This window comes from Phoenix dactylifera, unplaced genomic scaffold, assembly GCF_009389715.1.
Source record: "Phoenix dactylifera cultivar Barhee BC4 unplaced genomic scaffold, palm_55x_up_171113_PBpolish2nd_filt_p 000515F, whole genome shotgun sequence".
In the NCBI taxonomy this organism is placed as follows: Eukaryota; Viridiplantae; Streptophyta; class Magnoliopsida; order Arecales; family Arecaceae; genus Phoenix; species Phoenix dactylifera.
Window position 1 is genome coordinate 267,468 of NW_024067928.1, and position 15,949 is coordinate 283,416.

Consider the following 15,949-nt stretch of genomic DNA (forward strand, 5'->3'; position numbering starts at 1 on the left):
TTCAGATAGGGCTACATCGGACCCGGTAATTGATTCTGTTCGCATCGAGATTGAAAACTTCTAGTTCTCTTTAGGTGGGATTGGTTCATTGAGGTTAGGTTCCATCCAGTTGGGAATTAAGCTGCTGTGTGGTTTAGAGGCCAAATCCAATACATTTAAAACTTATATTGGAGATCAACTCCATGGCACGGTTGAAAGGGTATTAAAATAATAAGAATGATATTGAAAGACTGTAATTACACATGTTCTAGTGAAAAACGTGTCTACACCATATGTGAAACGTAAAGCATACATTTTTGAATACTGAGCTCCACATCAATGGATGAGCTCTGTACGCATTGATGGTAATTTTTTTTTTTTTTTTTACTAAGTTGATATTATGACAAACCTTTGAAGAAGAACTGTAAGCCATCTAGTTCTCCACGAAGCCGATGCGAACAGTTGCATGATGCTATGTTCCAATTTTCCATTTGCTCGATTGGAAACTTCAATGAAGATGATGCATCAAGTAACAACTTTGCTTTCAAGTATTTGCAGATGTTTCTCTTATTTCACACTTAGTGGAGACTCTCTCTCTCCATCCAATCACTCGAGTGAAGGAAGGATTTAAACCCAACTCGTTAGATCTCATAATCTATTAACTATACCGATTGTACTAGTTGATATCCAGACACATGTTAACGAGAACAATATCTAGTGAAAATACATATGATACTTCTAGCTCCGAAATCGAAGCGAGAACAATATCTCTAGGGCTATTCAGTGGATAGGAGAGAGAAAGCCCTACCCCTCCAAAATTTATAAAAATTCCTAATAAATCATAGAAAACTTGAGTATGTCATATCGTGAAAAGTATTGATTGGACTCTTCTTGATAGTTTATTTCCCAATTGAAAATTGTTTCCAAGTATGCCATATATTCCATTAATTAGGGAAGGTTTATTATGCTCAAGTTTTATTCATTCCATAGTTTACATTTTTTTTTCTTTTCTTTTTCTTTTTTGTTATAGTTGTACTAAGACCTACTCCTAGAGGCAGTGCAGTAGATCTTTAGTAGATTATTTGATGAGGAGTCAGAAAAGAAGAAGGCAACGACGAAGAAGAGAGCATTAGAGGGAAGAGCAACAGAGGCGTTACAGTTGCAATTGTGCTAAGACCTACCCATGAAGGTAGATTGTTCGATGAGGAGTCTGATAGAGAAGAGAGCATTGGCTGGAAGAACAGGAAGGGTGGTGCAAGAATCGAAGAGGAGGGGGATGGATAGTTGCCATTCCATCTGGATGAGGATTCACCCACCAACGTTCTATTGAAGTGCGAGCAGAGCCATGCACCGCCGTCGTGGTAGTAGGACTCCGTCCTTGACCCTTGGTGAACGCTGCTAACCACAACCCACCATGGCTGGGTGGCGAAATCCTGAAACCACCTAATGAGCTTATTGTATAGTACAAATATTAGTAGCAGAAATTAGCTCTCTCTCATCTTTGCTTTAAGCTTGATCGATATTTTTTGTTTGTTGATATGCTCTATTTCATATATCTCCTATTTGTCAATATGTTTTTATGCTTCTTATTTAATATTTTTATGTAAATATCTAAGAGTTTATAATTATTCCATCATTCGATGTATCTCGAGTAAGATTTGTAACAAAAATATCAATTAATAGGAGTTCGTCACATGTGAAATCACAATTCTAAATGGATTATACACGAGAGCTGTGGTTGTCTACATTTTCAGGTCTACCATCTTTGCCCTTTTAGATCTTTTATTTAATCCATGCATCTTGAGTTATACCAGTAGAATTTGGGTTGGATACAGTGATAGATATTCGAAACATGACCATGTGGGGTTGGTTGATGCCCTTTTTCCTCTCTTCTATCAATTAAATTAGTCATTGGCTCTTGTTTTCCATCCTTCTATGAATTTTAAGACATTTTTTACTTCAATTAATTTTAAATTTTTATTATTTACAATATATTTATGCCAATTAAAATTTCTTGCTCGGCTATTAAATAAATTTAATTTAAATTTTTATTATTTTCCTTGCATCGTACAAGTATCATACTTGTTCTCTATTATTTGGATAGATAGACATACTCAAAAGTATAAAATGTAATGCATACTCATAATTTGTGGACAGCAGCTTATTTAATAATCAAGCTTAGATCATCCAGCATCATGACATAACAAACTAATAATATGATGCTACCACATCATGTTGAAGATCAAATTGAATCTTAATTGGATCACTCTGTTCAATAAAGAGAACTTTAGAAGTGTCTAAACAAAAATTCATGTACCTTTTCATTTTAGAACACATGTAAATAAATCTTTTTATCAATTAACAAGTGAAAAAATGTGACCAACTTTAAGTGGTTCATAAATCACTGCATTCACCGCACTAACCATTTCCGTTGGTGATGTGAATCCATCATTTTTCATATAAAAGAGGTGCAGTATTCTGCTCATCTTCCAAAATAGGTCCTTGCAAGCTCTTGGAACCACACTACCCTCATTCTGCAACACAAGCCTCAGCAGTTCTGCTCTGCTAGAGTCAACAATGCTCTGAATCTCCATAATAGCCTCTTCTTCAGATGTCGAACCAGAACCATGAGCAATACGAAGCAACACACTACTCAGCTTCCCTTCTTTGCCTTCCCTCTGTCAATATACTCATTAGTTTCAAAATGAAATACGAATCCACAAGCATAAGAAGAGCTTCATAGCAAGGATATTAACCTCCACTAATATCGTAACGTAGAATCAACCCTAAGCAATATATTACCCAGAACTTGAAAACTACACAGTGGTCAATAACTCAATATAGTAAGTTCGAGGTTAGTCTAACTCCTAGGAGGCAATCCCACGTTATTCCATTTTAGCTGCTGCTATTTGAACATGCCTTGACTTGTCCTTGTGATCAAAAGAAAGAACACTATAAATTTTTTTAAGACATCTTGTTCTTCAAGGGAGCAGGTATTATTTGGTTATATGAAACATAAATAGAATTAGGAAAGATAAAGTCGAAACTATTGGGTAGGACAAAATAACAATTGAGGCTATAGGGAGAAAGGTTATTTATAAGTAGAAATTTAAATAGTTTTGTTGGAGAATTTTGTTTATTACCATGTTCACTCTCCATACTTTCTCAATATTTCAACAGTTGCTTGATAGCTTCGCTTTCATCAAGGTCATCCCTATACTAAACAGCAAGTGCACATGTTTTTCATGTATGTTTTCTATAACACCGAAGGGCATTGCAACAAATGGAGTAACATCCACAAGTTCTAAGAATTTAAAGATGCAAATGATTAGACAAGATTCTAGAGTGATGCTGGAAAAATAGAGGGGAAAGACAACAACAAACACTCCAACACCAACTAGTAATTTGAGAATAGTTGTAAACCCAAAATTCCCAAGAACAAGAACAATGGATAGATAAAAACTAACCACCCAAAGAAATCCACCCAAGGGATACAGAATTTGATGGAAAAAGAAAACTCACCACCCAAAGATATCCACCCTAGGAATACAGAGTTCTAGTAATCACCACTCACAGATAATCTCCTCGAGATACAGTGCAAGAGCACGCTCACCACCCAAAGAAAAGCATAGAGATACAGAATACCCAAAAGAAGAAAAACAAGCCAAAGGCTTAATTTCTTAATTCATTCAAACTCGAATTAAATTCTCTTTGAAAACAAAACATAGGGCATGCTTTTATATAGACACGTTTGGAATGTTTTTCAAGCAATTACAATCAATAATCCTAAACATAAGGAGAAAGAAAAAATACCATAAGAAAAAAGATCATAATAAAAACGTGAGAAAAAGCATCCTAAACTTGGGCAAAAAAAAAAAAACATCATAAATAGGCGTTCCAAAATTGGCCTTTGCCTAGGCATAAACTAAAAATAAATTGTAATAGAAAAAAAAAAATTTGGCTCCCCCGATTGAAAAGGACTCTCCTTAGGCACCTATGTCAAAATCGCCATAGACAAAATTTCTTTTTGGCTCCTCCGGTTGAAAAGGACTCTTCTTAAGCACCCGTGTCAAAATCACCATAGACAAAAAAATTTTGTTGGTTCCCCCGTTTGAAAAGAACTCTCCTTAAGCACCTATGTCATGCTTCCCCGATTGAAAAAGACTCATCCTCGAGTCTAGACCAGCTTCATGTTCATCTCCATGATAAGGGGACAAGTCAGATATACTAAATGTAGCTGAGACACCACAGTCTCCTAGAAGTTCAACCTTGTAAGCATTCTTCCCGACATGTCGCAGCACTTTGAATGGAACATCATCTCTTGGCATCAACTTCCCATACTTCTTAGTTGAAAATCGCTCCTTCCGAAGATGAATCCACACCAAGTGCTTCATAATGTCTCGCTCCATTCTAGGCCAATAGAAATGAGACGCCACCAACTAAAGAGTTCTGTCTCGCCCAAAATGTCCAGCTAGGCCATCTCCAAGAGCTTCTAGAATAATTGCCTCTCGCAATGAGCATTGAGGAATGCATAACCAATTGTCCTTGGAAAGAAATCCATCCTGCAAGACAAAATGATTAAATGGCCCTTTCATGCATTCAGCTAGAATAGTATCGAAATACGGATCATCTTGATACAACTCCTTAAGAACTTCAAAGCCAAAGACCTTCACTTGCATGGTAGACAGCAAGGAATATCTTCGACTTAGGGCATCGGCCACTTTATTCTAAAGTTCGGACTTATGCTTAATGGTGAATGAAAAGATCTGCAAAAATTCCGCCCACTGTGCATGTCGTCAGCTCAACTTGTGCTGCCGATTGATGTATTTCAGTGCTTCATAATCAAAAAAGAGAACAAATTTCTTGGGCAAAAGATAATGGCTCCAATGATTTAAGGCTCGCACGATGGCATGGAATTTCTTGTCATAAGTAGAATATCGCCTCCAAGACTTACTCAACTTCTTGCTGAAATAGGCAATAGGCTTACCTTCTTGACTAAGGACAACACCAATCTCCACATTAGAAGCATTACAATCTACTTCAAATAGGCCTTCAAAATTCGGCAATGCTAACACAGAAGCTTCAGTTAGCTTTTTCTTCAAAACCTTAAAACTCTTCTGAGCTTCTTTAGTCCACAAAAAGACTCCCCCTTTCAAGCAATCAGTGATAGGAGAAATAATAATACTAAAATTTTTCATAAATCAACGATAAAATAAATCTAACTCGTGAAAACTTCGAATATCATGAATAGACTTCAGAACAGGCCAGCTTGTGATTGCCTCCATCTTGCTTGGATCCATCTTAATTCCATCACTTGAGACCACAAAGCCTAAGAAGATGAGGCTAATCATGCAAAAGTGATACTTTTTCAAGTTCGCATGCAACTTTTGCTCCTAAAGCTTCTCAAAAACTTGACGAAGATACATCAAGTGCTGATCAATGTGCTTGTTGTACACTAAAATATCGTCAAAGTAAACCACAACAAACAAACCAATAAAAGGTTTAAACACATGATTCATAAGGCGCATAAAAGTGCTCAGGCATTTGACAATCCAAATGGCATAACCATCCACTCATGCAATCGATTCCTTGTCATGAATGCAGTCTTCCACTTGTCTCCCAGCCTCATTCGGATCTGATGATAACCGCTCCTAAGATCAATTTTCGAAAATGTAGAAGCACCACGTAATTGATCAAGTAGGTCATCAAGACGTAAAATTGGAAACCGGTACTTTATTGTGATCTTGTTCACTGCTCTACTATCAATGCACATACGCCAAGAACCATCCTTTTTAGGCACAAGAAGTGTGACAACTGGGCCTGGGCCACCAGATGGGCCGACCTAGACCCATGTCGGCAGCCCATCTGGAGGTCGCCACCTTTTTCTTCGGAGAGAGTGGGCGGTCCAGCTGCTGGGCGGAAGGGGCCACAGCTGCCTAGCCGCTGGAGGCGATGCTTGGAGGCTGCCACCTCCTACTTCGGAGAGATCCAGCTGCCGGGCGGAAGAAGCTACAACTGCCCAGCCGCTGGGGGCGATGTTTGGAAGCCACCATCTCCTACTTCGGAAAGGAGGGTGGGCAGTCCAACTGCCGAACGGAGGACTGGACAGATGCCCAGCCAATGAGCGGTGCCGCTGAACACGATATTCACCGCCTAGGAAGCCTCAAAATCCCCTATAAATATGGATCTCACTGTACGCCTCCTCCCTGAGAGCGAAGTCCTTGAACCAGAGAAGCCGGAGCGAGGGACGTCGCAGCCACTCTCCGGAGCAAGGTAGACCCTAACCCCTATTCCTTTACCTTTTGATAACGAAAAGAAAGAAAAGAAGGAAGGGAGAAGAGCCTACCAGGGTTCTCGGCCGTGGATCTTGCTTGGTGAGCTTGGCCGCAGTCGTGGTCGCAGCCGTCGACGGCCGGAGGCCCTTCCTCCCCTTCCTCGGGCGCGGTGAGCTCGACTGCCACCTTCCTTGGTCGCGGCGAGTTCGGCCGCAGCCATGGCCGCGGTGGTGGTTTCTTTCCCCCCACTGCAGTAGGGAACGAAGGAGTAGCCTGCTTTGACCGCGGGCGTCGGCCGCAAGTGCCGCCGGCCGTGGCTCAGCCCCTTCCGAGTTTGCCTTCCTCCCTTTGCAGGAGAAGAAAGGGGGAAGGAAAAGAGGGATCGGGAGAAGAGAAGAAAGAAAGGAAAAGAGAGAAGGAGGGAGGAGAAGAGAAAATAGAGAAAAAGAAGATTCGAAAAGAAACAAGGAAGAAAAAGAAAAGGAAAAGAAAGAAAAAAAGAAGGAAAAAAAAAAGAAAAGGCCCGAACGGGTCGGATCTGGGTTCGGATCCGAAACCCATTAAGCCCAATAAAACAAAATGGGTTTAGCCAAATTTGACTAAACCCAAGCCCAATTAGACTGGGCTAAGTCTGGACGAGCCCAAACTATAAATTGGGTCAAATCCGAACCCAATTAAGCTAGGTTAGTTCCAGCAAACCCAATTGAATATGAATCAGGCCCAATTCAAGCCCAATTCAACTAATTTGAGAACAAATTGGCCTCAGGCTGACCCTGACTCAAGCCCAATCCTTTAATTAAAAGCCCAATTGACCTACGTAAACCCAATTTTGTTCTAAATCGAGCCCAAAGGCTTCAAATTAGGTAAATTGGACATGAGATCCAAGCAAGTAAATTCATGTTATGATAAATTTAGAAATTATGAATAAATAGGGAATAATGTGGTCCCTATGTTATTAATTTAGGTGATCAAGGTTTGTCACCCAGACGTAAGAAATTTGAAAGCGAATTTCGGTAAGTGACCTGTCTTAATCTTATTGTAGATCATATATCACGTTTTATAAGATAAACAAGTACTATTCATGCAATTTAAATTGTATATATGATTTGTGAAAAAAGTAAATAACATTCTTAATCTTATTATTTTATGGATCATGTATACGCTTGCTTACATAATTTATAAAGTATTATTTATGCGTTTGAATTATGCATAAGATTAGTTGTTTGAAATACTATTAATGAGTTTTCACTCTACCTATGAGTACTATTTGCGAGAAGTACTACGTACGGGCTCTCAGATGCTATGGATTGGCCCCACCGATGGGTAAGAATAATTGAGCATATAGACCCCGCCAGTAGGGGAGAATAACTGGCTAACGATCTTTGCTGTGGGAGTTAAATACAGCCATAACTATAAATCTGAGAGTATAGATTTATAAAACTTTGTTTATAAAGTATTATTTATACTTTCAAATAAGGATCAAGCAAATATGCATGATTTACCAAAGATAGCATGATTCATGAAATATGGTGTTACAAATGCATTAAAATGATATTTATAGCAGGATCATGAAAGTAATGGTTTGAGGTGCCATTAATCAGTTTTCAATCTACTTATAAAGTATGATCTATGAAAGTTATAATTTATGAACTCTCAAATGCTATGGATGGCCCCCGCCAGTGGGTAAAAATAACTGAGCATATGGACCCCGCCAGTGGGGTTGAATAACTGGCTAACGATCCTTGCCGTGGGAGTTAAGTACGGCCGTAGCTATAAATTTGAGAGTATAGATTTCAAATCATGGAATAATGGCACAATTTTATGATGAATAATCATATTTATGAAACTGCATGATTGTACATGCATTGATTTATAGCTCGGTTTGAGTATATATTATATATATGAAAACTTGTATTTGATATATATGTTAGCTTCTCAAATCCTGCATAAACATGTTTAGCATTATGATTGATCCGGTAAGATTATACATGATTACTTACTGAGCCGTATAGCTCATACCAATTTATTTACATTTTTCTTTCAGATCACCGCCAGTGATAGAGGCGAGAGACACTTTTTGCATCAAGGTTTCTTTTTGGGTAAAACATATATTTGTGTACATAAACTGTTTTAGAAACTCTGTACTTTGTACCATCCAGTAAGTTATACTAGAAATGTTATATATGAAAGTTAACCAGTTTGACTGCCCTATTATGTGATTATGAGGTTTCGTGCTATTGTGGACGGTAGTCTGCAATAGCATGGCCGTGTCACAGATCAAGGTCCGGGTCGTGACAAGAAGAGCTGAAACCGCACATGGACTCATGCTTTCCCTCACTAACCCCTTAACAATTAACTCATCTTCTTGCCTTTGTAACTCTTTTTGCTCCTTAGAGTTCATCCTATATACTGCCTTGTTTGGGAGACTAGCACCGGGATGAAGACAATGCAATGTTGTATATCTCTCATAGGTGGTAGTCCAAATGAAATTTCATCGAAAACAATATCAGAAAATTTATGGAACAAAGTTTTCATGATAAGGGGCAACTTACGCTTCTCCTCATTCTCCTCTAGAACAATAAGAGCATAGGTTCTACAAGATTCCACCATGGCCTTTTCAATTTCAGTCTTGGACAAAAGATTATTTCTCTCTCCTTTAGAAGGCTTGGGACTGCTCTCTATCTTAACACAATCTTCACCCCATCCTTTATAAAGGAATATGTATTTTTGAACCCATCATGGATCACTTTTCTATCATATTGCCGTGGATGACCAAGTAATAAGTGACATGCATCCATAGGTATAACATCACAAAGCAACTCATTGGAATATTTCTTGCCAATAGAAAATTGAACAAGGCACCGCTTGTGAACCTTTACCTCATTACTCTTGTAAAGCCAAGAAAGCTTGTATGGTTGAGGATGATCTTCTGTTTTAAGCTTCAATTTCTCCAACATTGATGCTGCCACAACATTCTCATAGCTCCCCCCATCAATGATCACATCACAGACTTTGCCAAGGGAAGTACATCGTGTATGAAAGATGTTGCGAAGCCACTCGTCATCCTCTACATGTGCTGCGCTCAAGCTCCTACAAACCACCAGAGATTCTCCTTAATCGGCATAAACCACTTCCTCTTCTTCTACCTCCTCATCATATGTTGGTTCATCCAAATCTTTGGCTTCGCCTTCGTCTTCCTCCACAAGAGAAGTAATTTTACAGTTACGACAATCAGATGCAATATGGCCTATACCTTGGCATTTGAAGCATCGACGACCGATAGGAGGTAAGGAACGACTAGAACCAGCTGTTAGACTTTCTGCCTTTGAAGGAATTTTTGACAAGGACACCTTGGTGGAATTAATCTTGGAAAATCCAGCATTCCTCCAGTTAAAAGGAGTGTCTCGACTTGTAGGGCGAAAAATCTCTCCCACGTGGCTCCTTCAATTGCTTCTCCATCTTTGCTACAAGCTTGCACAGCTCGTTAAAAATCCAATAAGGTTGCAATTGTACCACGTCACAAATTTCACAACGTAACCCACCAAGATAAAAGGCTATGGTTTGCTCATCAGGCTCCACAACATCACACCACAACATTAGATACTCAAACTCAGCAGTATAATTGATAAGTGCTAAAAATACATAAATTAACCCATTTATCATAGCACTTATCATTATTATTATGCACATATTTCACTATAAAAAGATATATTTTCCTTCAACGTTGCATTCTAGTAATTTGTCAAAAGTAATTCAGGTTTGTTTGATTTTGGGTCGAATTCTACGTATGCAGGTTGGGTCAAACCCATCATCTGGTTCATAACCATGAAGCCTGATCACGCTAGAGCACATGTTGCAACCAATCTGAGTCCCTCTCTAGAGCCCGTTCAAAGAACAAAGCCGGGATCTCCCGCGCCTCACGAATCAGTTTCTCATCCCATGAAGCATGCTCTGATCCCCTCATGAATCCAGCCTTACCCCTTGCTTCGGAACAAAGTCTCTAGTGTCCACATCCCATGTTGTTCTCATACCTTCCACGTCATTCCTCTTCCGAACCAAGTCATCTTCCCTTCCATCCGCATGAACCTAGCAACCGCATTCATCCCGCGATGCGACTTCATCCTCCCAAGCTTCCCAGCCTCAAAACAGAGCAACCCATCTTCCTTAGAAGCTAGCAGCCATCCGCGATTCAAGGCCCCTTCCAGATCAGCTGCCAGCCGAGTCCCAAGCATCCAGCTTCATCTCTTCCGCATTCCAACTCCCTAGCCCTCCTTCTATCTCGGTTCATCCTTATCTTCCCGTTCACGTATCCTCTAGCTCATCTTATCTTCATCTTCCGAATCAAGCTCATCCCAAGTTCACGTGCTCACCTCCCCTATTCCGAGTCCATCCTATATCCAAAGCAGCCTTATCCCACGGACCAACCATCAGCCGAATCATCTACGGATTCATCTCAACATCCATGGTCTCCTCCAAATATCGAGCTTATCCTCCCAAGATAGAGCCAAGATCCCATCTTCTCCGGATTGTTCGCGACAGCCTCTTTCCTCTTCTTCGGATCAAGCCAGTGAACCTTCCCAGATTTCCCTCGCGGACTCAAATCAACTTCCGGATCCCTTGAGAACAGAGCTTATCCCCTTCCCATCGTATCTTCACAACAGTCTCCACGTCCCAGCCATCTTCCGGACTATTCCCAGCAAACTTCCCACACCTATCCTCTCAGGTCTCCCACGAATAGAACCAAGTCAACCGAATCCAACATTCTTTCAGATCACCTCTTCCCAGCCGAGATTCTCTCAGCCTCACACAAACCTTTCCTCCCCTGTTTTAGCTTCAAAACAAAGCCAATCTCCTATGTCATAGCTTCCAATCCCTCTTCCCAGATTTCACGAAAACAGAACAGAGCAAAGGAGCTTGATCTCTAGCATCCATGGATTCCGAACTCCCCGTTAGAATCAAATCACGTCCTCCACAGCTCTACGATCGAGTTTATCTTCCCAGATTCACGGATCGGTTCCTAGCTCGCATCCAGCCATTTCATCCCCCTGCATCCAGCTCTCATCCACGAGTTCTTCCCAGCCGAGAACATCATCCCTGTTTTCAGCCAAAGGATTCCCAGCTTTGTCCGCGATCTGGCTTCATCCTCCCGAGCTTCACGGACAGGCAAACTCGGCAACCATCTCCTCTTTATCACGGATCAGCTTCTTCCGGATTCTTCACGTCCGCGGATCACAGCCAGCAGCCGTCCGCGATTCAAGGCTTCTTCTGCATCATCTCTCAGCATGATTCACCGAATCCAGCTCCTCCCAATCTCCTTGCTATTCCCTTCATCCAAGGATCAATCGGCATCCAGCTTATCTTCTTCCAACTTCCGGATTGGCTCCAATCTCGTCGTCCAAATCTTCCATGCACGCGTCAACCGTTCCTCTACCCTTATCTCTTCATCTCTTCACTCAGGAAGCTTATCCTTCACACAATAACAGAGGCTGGTGAAGCTATAAAAGGGGAGGAGACGGATCCCATGAAAGCATCTTTCGGAGGCTGAATCCCATAGAAGACAATAGGGAGAGAATACTTTTGGGTATTATGGGAAGACTTCCCATGGAAAGAAAAAAAAATGAAATGGAACGAAGGAGGGGAAGGGGAAACAGAGCTTCTTCTACCATCGCATCATCACGCTTCCTTCTCCGACTAAAGACACCAGCCATGGCGTCTTCCTCCTTCTTCACTGTCGTCGTCCATCACTCCATGGAAGGCTAAACTCTTCTCTAGGGCTGGATGCAGCCCTAGCAAAGGAAGACGGGTTTTGTTTATTTAATTTCATATTCTTAGAATTGTATAGACATTCTTGTTCTTAATAAATATCCTTTTACCTCATGCTTAAATTCTGTGATTTCAAGTATGAAGTCTATACAAAAGTTCTTCATGATCATTGAAGTAAAAATAAGATAGTTCATGCCTAAGGAAGATGCGATGTCCTACCACCTTAGATTAGGATAGACATTTCATGCTAACTAAAGATGGATTATGCCTAAATTATTTTTGTGAAATTTTATTCAAATGCTTATTAGGCTTATAGCCGATCTGCATAATAATCCAAGAATGAAATAAATTACAAATAACCCTTATTCCTAAGTTAGTGGTTAATTTCTTGCCCTAGGTTCCCCCAAACTGATATCATTTTAATTGCATTTCTTATTAAATTGCTTAGTTTAATAGTCTTCACAAATTCTCTTTTTCAAATATTTTTAAGAAAACAACTGTACCCCAATCCCTGTGAATCGATACCCATAATCACTATCCTACCAGATACGTGCTATTGCGTGGTCTTTAAAGTTGACTATCAATAATCTTCCACAGATAAATCTTTTTGCTTAAAATTATGAAATCTGAGAAAAATATTTTTCCTGTAATTATTTGAAAGAAATTTCTGTCTTAGCACCTTTCTCATCTTTTTTCATGTCACAATTTGTCTTTTCCCTTCACGTGCCCTCTGCTTCTTAAGATGCTCCCACCAGACAGAGGTGTGTTTCTTCAACTTGATAGCTACAATTTTTATCTTGCGATCTTCTGGTACATCTCTTTATTCAAAGACACGCCCCACCATATGCAACCAATCAATAAACTCATCAAGATGTGCCCTTCCTTCAAAATTAGGAATATCAACTTTGATGTCGAACTCTTGTTGAAACTCGCGACTCCTTCGAAAATGATTAGATGTCAGGCTATGATCACGATGAAAAGGATCGGTCTCTTCTCCCTCATCATGTGAATCTTCTTCCTCTAATTCATGATTTGGGATATTATGTATCAAAGTGTGAAGACGTGCCAAATTTTGTTAAAGCCAACGCACTTCTCTCTACAATTTTTCATTCGCAGCATCACGAAGATCCCGCTCGCGGTTTGGCCCTTCAACTTCTTGCCCTCTTCGACCACGACCTCGAGTACCATGACAACTTGGGACACTCTGATACCAAATCTGATGAAAAAATAGAGGAAAAAGACAACAACGAACACTCCACCAACTAGGAATTTGAGAATAGTGATAAATCCAAAATCTCCAAGAACAAGAACAATGGATAGATAAAAACTCACCATCCAAAGAAATCTACCCAAGGGATACAGGAGTTTGATGGAAAAAAAAAACTCACCACCCAAAGAAATCCACCCTAGGGATACAGAGTTATAATGATCACTACTCATAAACAATCTCCTTAAGATAGAGCAAAACCGCGCTTACTGCCCAAAAAAAAAACCTAAAGATACAGAACACCCAAAAGAAGAAAAACAAGCCAAAGACTTATTTTCTTAATTCACTCAAACTTGAATTAAATTCTCTCTAAAAACATAATATAGGACATGCCTTTATATAGGCACGTTTGGAATGCTTTTCAAACAATTACAATCAATAATCCTAAACATGAGGAGAAAGAAAAAACACCATAAGAAAAAAAAGACCATAACAAAAAATGTGAGAAAAAGCATCCTAAAGTTGGGCAAAAAAAAAACATCATAAATAAGCGTTCCAAAATTTGCCTTTGCTTAGGTATAAACCAAAAATAAATTGTAATAGAAAAAAATTCTTTTTAGCTCCCCTGATTAAAAAGGACTCTCCTTAAGCACCCATGTCAAAATCGCCATAGACAAAATTTCTTTTTGGCTCCCTCATTTGAAAAGGACTCTCCTTAAGCACCCGTGTCATAGAGGCATCAGTAGGTGAAAGTGATACTTTAAACAATCAGCAAACATGTCTTAGGTTAAAAGATCTTCTTATTAGAAACAAGCAAGATATACTCAAGAAATTTAGTGACTGAATATTAAGTCATATAGCCTAATGAAGAAAGTTCTATATCAAAGCAATATGCAAATTAAAAATTAAATGCCATTATAGATTAAAAAAAAAATTGAGGCCTCACAAGCGTCAATGAATCTCAGGAGTATGGGTGAACCAAGAATCATCAGTATTAACATAAAATGTTGTGATACTTGACATATCCAAACTATTTAAAAATGTAGTTTTATAAAATTTGCTTCCATAAATGATATTATTGTTGATATTTGGAGCTTAGAACTGTTAATGTGGTGTAGAATGTGTACTTTTACAGTGGGGAGTAAAACAAAATGCACATCCAAAATCTGAAGTTATTATTGTGTTTATTAGAAAAAGAACATATATTTTAAATGATCAATACTTGTTTATTCATAAACAGAAAACTATCTAATATAATCTTCAACAGGAAATATTTCTTTTTATTTCACATCTTTGAGCATCTATCCACAGCAGCATTCTATGTACTGACATATACCAGATGGTACAGGGCATATGGTACTGACTTGGTATGGTATCAATAGGTATGAAGGCTCAGCCTGCCCAATTTGACATATGGTACAGGTGGTATGCCAACTCCAACAGGGTACCATGTGTCAGTACGGGAGCTACCATAGCATAGCAGTAACATAGTAGTATGGGGTCCAATAGTGAGACTTAAAATATTGATTCATAAAGTTGAAATTTCTCACATCAAGGTTTACCAAGTGTTGGCACATATAGCACCTTGTACATATTGCATAGAGCCATCTTATGTGTGTGCAATACACAAACCTTGCTTCTCTGTCTCTGAAGAAAAGTGCATGTCAGGGTGAAAACTATGGAATGGTGAAAAGGCAAGGCAAGTAGTTTTGCTAAGAATGGTGGAATGAGCTTCCATTTGTAGTGGGTTTGCACCTGACAGTAATAAATTCTTATCTTTCCATACTTGCCTTAGATAAACCAAAAAATATATGAAAGAGTCCGCATTATTCATTTGTCAATCAATAGATTGATAAAACATGAGTAAAAAAAAAAAAAAGAAATTGGCATACAGAATAAGATCTTAATGGCAGTAGAGTGGAAAAATGCCCCTAGAAACTAGATAACATAGAAACTGATGGCAAGATATGCCCAAAGTGATCGATACCTAACCAGATATTGAATATTAAAAGAAAGGAATAGATGGAGAAGCATCCAACAGAATTAAAGTGGATGAAATGAAATGTAGTGTTGTTTCTAGATAATGACTTAGGAAAAACATTGTAAGATAGCAGTAATCTGGCATGGTCAATGGTTTGGAATATCAGCACAGAAGGAACCAAAAAAGATGTTTTTAATAGGTGGAAACAAGTTTGCATATATATTTATGATTAACAGGCATAACTCCATGAAACAGCAAATCAGAGATGTCTATTGGTAAACCATAAACGGATAAACCTGTGTTTCTGCGTGCACAAAACATAATGATAAACAGCATAATGCATGTTGTTTGATAGCATACGTCTTAGTGGTTATTATTGTATGCATGCACTCACATGTATACACACAGAGAGACACACATGCATGCAGAGGGATGGAGAAAGGAAAACCAAACAAGTTTAAATGGAGGAAACTTTCAAATGAAGGTGGTGATATAAAATTTGAAAATGAAATCTGTCAAAGAACTTAAACATGGATGGGAGATAATAGATAAATAGAAAGGTTGAATCCAATAAAAAGTACAAGGGAACAGGCTTGGAAGCTTGACTATCTCAGGTACATTATGTACATAAACATGCTCATGCATGTAAGTTAAGAAGACATACTACACTACGCTTAATCAGTTTGACTCCCTAGATTTCATCTTTGAAGGTTCTGTATGATGTCCATGAAGCAATAGCTCCTT

At 39.1% G+C, this 15,949-nt stretch overlaps 1 protein-coding gene across 4 annotated transcripts in view; it reads right to left on the reverse strand.

Moving 5' to 3' along the window:
• Positions 1–2,196: 2,196 nt before the first annotated feature.
• LOC103720937 (ent-kaur-16-ene synthase, chloroplastic) overlaps positions 2,197–15,949 on the reverse strand; it is a 37,928-nt gene continuing 24,175 nt past the window's right edge. For all 4 annotated transcript variants that reach the window (XM_008810908.4, XM_026809956.2, XM_026809954.2 and 1 more), the window contains one exon: positions 2,197–2,657. In XM_008810908.4, the coding sequence (XP_008809130.1) occupies positions 2,334–2,657 (324 nt within the window). In that variant the 3' untranslated portion in view covers positions 2,197–2,333. The remainder of the gene's footprint in view (positions 2,658–15,949) is intronic.